The sequence below is a fragment of the Myotis myotis genome, unplaced genomic scaffold (assembly GCF_014108235.1).
Source record: "Myotis myotis isolate mMyoMyo1 unplaced genomic scaffold, mMyoMyo1.p scaffold_m19_p_18, whole genome shotgun sequence".
Lineage (NCBI taxonomy): Eukaryota > Metazoa > Chordata > Mammalia > Chiroptera > Vespertilionidae > Myotis > Myotis myotis.
Genome location: NW_023416322.1, coordinates 9309835 through 9318408, shown reverse-complemented (window position 1 = coordinate 9318408; position 8574 = coordinate 9309835). Strand labels below are relative to the sequence as shown.

At 57.3% G+C, this 8574-nt stretch overlaps 1 protein-coding gene across 1 annotated transcript; it reads left to right on the top strand.

Annotated features, from left to right (window-relative positions):
- The first annotated feature begins 3308 nt into the window (after window positions 1-3308).
- Window positions 3309-6364, top strand: AVPR1B (arginine vasopressin receptor 1B). Its single transcript, XM_036343831.1, has 4 exons — window positions 3309-4248; window positions 5168-5460; window positions 5875-6174; window positions 6254-6364. The coding sequence occupies exons 1-4, from the start codon at window positions 3309-3311 to the stop codon at window positions 6362-6364; spliced, it is 1644 nt and encodes a 547-aa protein (XP_036199724.1).
- Window positions 6365-8574: the final 2210 nt, after the last annotated feature.

Here is an 8574-nt window from a genome sequence, read left to right as displayed (position 1 = left end):
GAGTGTGGCCAGCCCTTCTGAGAAGCTTTGCTGTGAAGGGAAGAGACTGGGATAGCTGGCGTGGGAGGCACAGGGTCCGAGGAGGCCTGGGATTTGTTGGAAATGGACAGCACTGCATTTCAATTGCCTGCGGATGGGAACGAACTAGTAGAGAGACTTAAAATAAGAATACATAAAGAGGCAGTGCCCTTGGCGGTCCTGGCTCTGCCTCTTGCTTCAACAGTGTTTGGACGGAACAGGCCCAAGGACACCCCTTCTTCCAGCCTCCGGCCACTCTCCAGCGTCTTATCCATTCACCACCTTCAGAACCACCTTCAGAACCACCTTCAGAACCACCTTCAGAACGACCTCCGGGACCAGCCAACACATGTGGTTTATTCCCAAATCCGTCAGCTTTATCCCACCACGTGGAGGCTGTGGTGAGCCGCCTGCCCCCCCTCCCAGCCTCTGCATGCGCCCCCTCCCCCCCCCCACACACACCTACCTCTCTTTAGGCTTTCACTTCCACTGTGAAGATGTGGCTCTGGGGGGCGGGGCCGTTTCTTTCACAAGCTGGTGGAGAAGAAGCACGAAACCCAGGACGGTGGCCGCATCCTCTCCCAGGACACGCTGAGGCCCCCTGAGATGAGTGGGCAGAACTCAGGGCGCCAGGGAAGCCGCCCTGGCCTTGGGGAGGAACCTGGCCCAGGCCCCGTGGACCTGCGTGCCCGGGTTCTGCCCACGCAGACCCTCAGCTCTGTGACTTCCTGCAGAACCGCTTCCGGGTGAGGAGGTGAAGCTCATCAAGAAGATGGGCCACACCTGGCTCCCCTCCGCTGGCTGCCGCCCCCAGGCTGGGCTGGGCGAGTGTCTCTTCGAAAGGCTCACCCTCAATCATGACTGGAGCCTGTGGAGCCCAGAGGCCTTTGAGGGGCCCCTCTGCATCCCCTGGTGTCTGGCTTTTACCTGAGCCTCCCCCGGGAACTCCTAGCCATGCTTTTAACCACCCTGAAGCCCTCTCCCATGCATTGGACCAAATGGAACAATAAAGCTTTTTTTAGCAAAGAATGCATAAAGAGCCGGACTGTGTGGCTCAATGGTTGAGCCTCTCCCTACGAACCAAGAGATCCCCAGTTCAGTTCCTGAGCAGGGCACATGCCCAGGTTGTGGGTTTAATCCCCAGTTGGGGGGTGGGGGTGGGGCGGGGGACGTGCAGGAGGCAGCCAATCGACGTTTCTCATCATCCATGTTTCTATCTCTCTATGTCTTCCTCTCTCTCTAAAAAAAATCAATGAAAACATTATATATATAAAAGAATACCTGCCCAGCTGGCATGACTCAACCTATGAACCAGGAGGTCACAGTCTGCAGGAAGCAGCAGATCAATGATTCTCTCTCATCATGGATGTTTCTCTCTCTCTCCCTCTTCCTTCCTCTCTGAAATCAATAAAAAAAAGAATACCTAAAGAGCAAAATCCTTTAGAAGATGAAGCTGGGCAGCAGAGCATCACAATTTCCCCCTTTGGCCAAGCGCACTGGGGCCCCAAGTCCAGCTGCTTCCACTCCACCTCTCTGCCCTCACCGCCACCCCTCTCTCCACACACGTCCTGCTTGTCCTTCCTCCCGGCATGGCTCTCGGCCTCCCACCGGGTCTGTGGGCAGATGCTTAGTACTTGAGATGAGAAACGATGAGTGCTTGAACTGTGGCAATGGATGAAGTGGAAATGAGTTTGTAGGTGTTTAGGAGGCGGACTCTTCAAGAAGCGATGCTAACTGGGTGTGGGGGTGAGTGACGCTAAAAGGGGTCTGGTGTGCCTGAAAGGCAAGGCCAGAGGACCTCAGGACAATGATGGACCGGCCCCTTCTGAGGGCTGTGGACCATGCTGTCGCCACTCCGAACGAACCAATCTGCTCTGGAGAGAGTCCCCGCAATCCACCTTGTGTATGAACCAAAACTAAAGTGCTTTCCCCCGCCAGCACCACGCCTGCACATCACGCCACACGCTGCCTTCTCTGCTGAGCGGAGCGCTTCCTCTGGGCGTGCGTTATTCTACCCTCTGCCCCTGGATGTCCGTGAAGTCTGCAGAGCTCGGAGAAACACACTGCGCTGGGCCTGGGCCTGCATCTACTGCTTTCTAGTTGTGATCCAGCGTCACAGACTCCGTTTTCCATCTCACAGGGTGGTTGCCTGAGGTTGGCATATTGCCCTTAAAGAGCCTGGAAGGCCGGGGGTTAAGCCTTCCCCTGAAGACTCCGGTACCCGATTTCCCCTTTTGGCCCCTCCCACCAAGCGCACTGGGGCCCCAAGTCCAGCTGCTTCCACTCCACCTCTCTGCCCTCACCGCCACCCCTCTCTCCACACACATCCTGCTTTTTCTTCCTCCCTGCATGGCTCTCAGCCTCCCACGGGGTCTGTGGGCAGACGTCCTCCCCAGGGTCCAGGCTCTGTGTGGGGCGCTGCTGGTCCTGCCACCCCTGCAGACTTTGGACCCTGCCGGGGTGTAGGAGAGCCCGGGGCAGGCAGCACGCCCAACAGCACTGTCATCTGCAGGGTCCCACGGGAGGGGAGTGGGCGATGGCCACCCCACCCCCAGGTGCGTACCTGTCTTGGGAGACAGTCCGATGGCTCCAGGATACAGCGTAGATGAGCTTGTCTGTCTGTGGGTCCGTGGGTCTGGTCAGCTAGTGAGCACTGCTTTCGTTGTCTGCTTCTCTCCCTCCTTATCCCTGGTCCCCCGCCCCTCTGTCCCTCTCCCCTTACCCTCCCTGGCTGACCGCTCTCCCCCCCCAGCCGGGGGCCAGAGTCTCACTCCGCCCTCCTCTGCAGGAGCCAACCCGCTGGCCTCTTGGCCGCCAGCCCATAAAACCTGCCTGCCTGCGGGAGCCGCTGAGCTGCTGCGGCTGGTCGCCCCTCGCTGGCGACTCAGACGGCCCTGACCCTGCCTCCAAACAGACTTAGGGACATCTGTCTGCTTTCTGCTTCCAGAAAAGTTTGGAGAAAGCGAACTTGGGGTGGATTCGGGGCTGGTGCAGCTCCCCAAGCCTTCTTGTCCTTCCAGAAGCCTCACCCTGCACAGCTTCTTCCATTCTGCCCTTCCTGACACCCCCTTCTCTTCGCTCCCAGGTTCCCCTCCCGTCTGGGATCCACAGCTCTTCCTCATCCCCTGCTCCTTCCTTCTCTCTATCCCTATCCTCTACTGGAGCCCTTCCCCTGCCGTCCTGCCCTTCTTTCTCTCCATCAAACTCCAGTTCATCCCTAAACTTCTCCTTGCACCCCATTCTCCACCCGTCCCTCCCCTGTCCCCCTTCCCTCCCAGCAAACTCCCACCATGGATTCTGGGCCGCGCTGGGCTGCCGACCCCATTCCCGGGGGCACCCTCTTGCCCCCCAATGCCACCACACCCTGGCTGGGCCGGGATGAGGAGCTGGCCAAGGTGGAGATCGGGGTCCTGGCCGTGGTCCTGGTGCTGGCGACGGGGGGCAACCTGACCGTGCTGCTGACCCTGGGCCAGCAGGGCCGCCAGCGCGCCCGCATGCACCTGTTTGTGCGGCACCTGGCCCTGACCGACCTGGGCGTGGCGGTCTTCCAGGTGCTGCCCCAGCTGCTGTGGGACATCACCTACCGCTTCCAGGGCCCCGACCTCGTCTGCCGGGCCGTCAAGTACCTGCAGGCGCTCAGCATGTTCGCTTCCACCTACATGCTGCTGGCCATGACTCTGGACCGCTACCTGGCCGTGTGTCACCCCCTGCGCAGCCTCCAGCAGCCCAGCCAGTCTGCCTACCCGCTCATCGCCGCTCCCTGGCTGTTGGCCGCCATCCTCAGCCTCCCTCAAGTCTTCATTTTTTCTCTGCGGGAAGTCACCCAGGGCTCGGGGGTGTTGGACTGCTGGGCAGACTTTCGCTTCCCTTGGGGGCCACGGGCCTACATCACCTGGACTGCCTTGGCCATCTTCATCCTGCCCGTGGCCATGCTCACAGCCTGCTACAGCCTCATCTGCTACGAGATTTGTAAGAACCTAAAAGTCAAGACACAGACCTGGAGGGTGGAAGGAGGGGGCAGCAGGACTCGGGACAGGGCCTCGCCTTCGGGCCCAGCTGTAGCCACCAGGGGGCTGCCCTCTCGGGTCAGCAGTATCAGCACTATCTCTCGGGCCAAGATCAGAACCGTGAAGATGACCTTCATCATTGTGCTGGCCTACATCGCCTGCTGGGCCCCCTTTTTCAGCGTCCAGATGTGGACTGTGTGGGACAAGAACGCCCCGAATGAAGGCAAGTGTGTGGTCGGGATGTGGGAGGAGGGGGAGGAGGTTGGGGCAAGTGGAGAAGAGCAGGCAAGGGGAGCAGGGGGATTAGGACAGGGCCACAGTGCCTCCCAGGGCGCCCTTTCCTGCCTGCCTGCGGTGCCCACCACCATGAGCCTGTCCCTCAATCCCATGTCCCTCACCTGTGTAGAGTGATTTTCTGCTCAGCACGTGCCTCTCTGAGCAAGGAGTGCAGTCGAGTGCTATCTTATAAGCCATGGGCTCCCTCGGGAAGATGGAAGCCCTTTGGGGCCCTTTTCGCTGGGCTGAGATCCATTTCCTTAAACGTACTCTCCAGTCCACCCAGTTTGCCCCCACAGCACACTGGGCTCCTGGCTTCCTGTCCCTGGGTCTTTGTCAGAGGCTGCCTGTCTCCTTGCCCCTGCCCCGACAGCTGGCTGAGTTATTGCCAGGACACAGCAGGTGCCTATGACAGAATGAGTGGGACTGCCCCTGAGGGGTCAAGGGCAGAACCCAGAAGCCAGTGTGCACCCCTATCTATGACATCAATGAGGATGGGGGTACCCGGACTTGGCCTAAAGTCATGGTTATGTACCCTGCATGTTCTACGAAAGTCGCCTTATCCTAGTTCTGCCTCCATTAGAAAATTCAAGGTCTAGGTTTGGAACAAAGACAGTGCCTCCTATTTGGGCTGGTCCTGTCCACCTCTGAGGTCAACTTGGAGCAAACCCCGTAGCTACAAAAAAAGCCAGAGAGGTAAGACTCTGGAGTTGGGGGTCCCAGGTTCAAGTCTCAGCTGTGCTCCCCCCTCACAAAAGAACCCCTGTGAGTCCCTTCTCAGTCTCCCCCTCTGTTCAGCGCGGCCTGGATTCTCTCCCAGGCCCCTCCCAGCTGTCCGTCTAAGGCTTCGGCTTCTCTCTTGGCAGATTCCACCAATGTGGCTTTCACCATCTCCATGCTGCTGGGCAACCTCAGCAGCTGCTGCAACCCCTGGATCTACATGGGCTTCAACAGCCACCTGTGGCCGCACCCCCTCCGCCATCTGGCCTGCTGTGGGGGTCCTCGGCCCCAGATGCGCAGGCAGCTCTCCCACGGCAGCTTCTCCAGCCGCCGCACCACGCTGCTGCTGACCCGCTCCAGCTGCCCGCCCGCCCTCAGCCTCAGCCCCAGCCTCGGTGGGAGGCCTGGGCCTGAAGGGCCACTGAAGGGCTCAGCGCAGGTGGACGGGGAAGGCATCACTGAGCTGGACATCTTTTAGGGAACACTCCCGGGAGCCTGGCACTGCCCACGGGTCTATAGGAGTGTGTCTGCGCATCTCAGCACTGGGTGCAAATGCTGGGAGGGTCAGGGCTGGAGTTAGGGGAGCCCAGTTTGAGGCCGTGTGGAAAGGCCAGAATGGCTACCCTGGGTGTCTGGCCTACCCTCAGTTGCTCCCAGTCTCACATGCTGGGAGTCAGGGAGAATCAAACTGTGGGCTCCCTGATCCTGCCGTACTCACAGGGTGTCTGGGGACCACACCCACGTGGTAGATGTGGTGCCCAGATCTGAGGGCAGGCCTAGGACAGCCCTGCCTGGGGCTCCACGGGTGGCTGGAACTCAGAGGCTGGTCTCCTACTTGGCTACTTGTCCCCAGCCTCACCTGACCAGCACACCCAGCCCGACCAGGAGAGGAGAGAAGAGAAAAACTACCAGGAAGACCCTATTCCGCCGTCAGGCCTCCAGCACCTTCTCCTACTTCCCCCACTGCTACCGCTACCAGCGCGCCAACGCTGTGGTCCTGATCAAGCCCTGGCGCAGCATGAGGGACCTGTACGACCTGCAGAAGCGGCAGCGGCAGCGCAGCCGGCACCGCAACCAGAGCGGGGCCACCACCTCCAGCAGCGACACGGAGAGCGAGGAGGGCGAGGGCGAGACCACTGCGGCTGCTGTGGCTGTCTGTGCTGAAGGTGCCCCGCGAGCTGACGCGGCTCTGCCTCTGCCACCTGCTCACCTGGTTCTCCATCATCGCGGAGGCCGTCTTCTACACCGACTTCATGGGCCAGGTCATCTTCGAGGGGGACCCCAAGGCTCCCTCCAACTTGACCGCCTGGCAGACCTACAATGCCAGCATGAAGATGGGCTGATGGGGGCCTATTCGGATCCTGAATTTTTAAATTTAAAAATTTTTATTTTTTGTAGAGGGAGGATTGTTTAATGAAGACAAATGAATGGGTCTGGGTGCTTCACCTGCTATGCCCACGTGTCCACTGGAGAGAGATATAATATTTAGTACAGCACCAGGTACTCTGCAAGTTCAAATTCCTTTTCTCCCTACACCTGCCCCTTTATAGAATAGGGGCGAAGTGTTGTGTATTTTCGGTGGTATTACCCATTGAGGGTGAGGGTAAGAAAAAGGCGGGTGGCGAGGAGGGGATGATAATGATCATGATCAAATTAAGAATGGAGGAAGCCTCAGAGGCAGCAGGGAGGGTTGCTCTCCCCCTGCTCCCAGCGTCCAGACAGCTCCTTCCTCTGGGGCTGCACGGAGGAGACGTCCTTTGAGAAGTGTGATGGGTCATGGCGCTGGATTTACTTGAGGCTCATCAGAGCTCCCACGAGAATGTATCCGTGCTGTGCTCAAGCAGGAGCCGGGATTTCACACTCGTCTCTGCCTTCAGGTCACCATATGACCTTGGGCAAGTCACCTGTCGGGGCCTCGATCTCCTCGCCTGTAGAACAGAGATGCACTCTAAGGTCTTTCTCAGCTCTGACCTTTCATGACTTTGCAAGACTGGAAATGACATTACAACGGAGAAACACAAAGGGCTCTAACCTACAGGCTCTAGCAGACTTGCTGGATCTTCATGACAATGACATTTATAATCTGACTCAGTTCTGGTGACTGTGGTCCTTCCATGGCCATTCTGTCCATTTTTGCCCTCAATCCTGTGATGCTGATGCTGGGAGAGACAGCAGAGCAGGTAGAATCAGGGGCTCTGCCCTGAGTTTTCTCCAGTGGGGCTATGTCATGGGGTAGCTTTCCTGCCCTAATTCTGATCCTAATCTCAGAGATGGCCTTGACGGTTGAAAGAGCATCAGCTAAAAAGTCAGGAGAACTGGGTCCTGGTCCCACCACCGTGCCAACCACTGAGGACCAACATAGGTGAAATGCTTGCTCCCTCAGCTGTGGGGGTCAAATAGGACTGTGGATGGATAGGAGGCTTGTGAACCCATGAGCTCTACACTATCCAATCTTAGATTTTAAGAGATGGCTCATCTAATGAGGAGCTCCTGAGAGCAGCTCTAGGAAACAGGTTCAATCTGCCCTCCTCTCCTAGGGAGGCCTTGAGGAATGACCCTGGCTTTGGGGATACACGTTTAGGAGGCCACTCGGCTTTGAGAAGACGCCCTAGGTTTCTTGAAAAGAAAAGCACTGAACTGAGTGTTGTGAGTGAGCAAAGCATTCCAGCCCTTCAGCGCTAGAGACTGGAGGGTGGGACACAGGGCCTAGGAGGGTGGGCAAAGGCTCAAGGAACAGGACCCACAGGGTCTTCACTGCACTCTGCTGCCCAGGCGGGTCCCTGACACCCACCCCCTTCTTCCCGGTCCGTCCACCCCGGTGGATCTTCGGAGCCTCCCCTGCCAGCCTGAGCTGTTGAAGTTGTTCCTCCGCCACCTCCTTCAGACCAAAGTACCTGACCTTAGTGCCTGTAATAAAAACTAAGAATATCTTTGCTCATCATAATAGTGGGAAATAGAAGGAACACCAGTTTTGTACCCCAAGGCTAGGGGTTTGAGTCCTGATCTCACCCCTTTTCTGCTGTACAAACTTGGGCAAGTTATCTAATCTCTCCGAGCAACAGTTTCCTTGTCTGTTACAAAGAAATAAAAATGCCACCTTGTTAGAGGGGTTGGGAGACTGTAGACCAGTGGTTCTCAACCTTGGCTGCACATTAGAATCACCTGGGAATCTTTTTAAAATCCTGATTTCTGGGCCTCACCCTCCGGAAATTCTGTTTCTTTGTTACTAATGTTGGGGCCCCACCCCATAACAAAGAAACAGAATTTCCGGAGGATGAGGCCCAGAGATCAGGATTTTAAAAAGATTCCCAGGTGATTCTAATGTGCAGCCAAGGTTGAGAACCACTGCTGTAGACGATAGAACACTCTACTGATGTTGGAGAAGATAATGATAGCCTGGCTTCAGGTTGCTTCTGGCGGATAATTTCTAGGGCACGGGCCCATGAGGCTACATTTTAGAGGGGAGGAGAGGAGACTTGGAATCAAGGCTGGCCAGAGCAACTTCCGTGTCTACTCTTGCTTTCTATAGCAAATCATACATACCACTATCATG

What these genes read in the sequence shown, in the direction of transcription:
- AVPR1B (XM_036343831.1), top strand. Translation starts at nt 3,309, where the DNA reads ATGGATTCTGGGCCGCGCTGGGCTGCCGACCCCATTCCCGGGGGCACC. An exon ending in CAAGAACGCCCCGAATGAAG is followed by an intron (nt 4,249 to 5,167) that starts GCAAGTGTGTGG and finishes CTCTCTTGGCAG; the next exon opens with ATTCCACCAATGTGGCTTTC. An exon ending in CCACTGCGGCTGCTGTGGCT is followed by an intron (nt 6,175 to 6,253) that starts GTCTGTGCTGAA and finishes ATCATCGCGGAG; the next exon opens with GCCGTCTTCTACACCGACTT.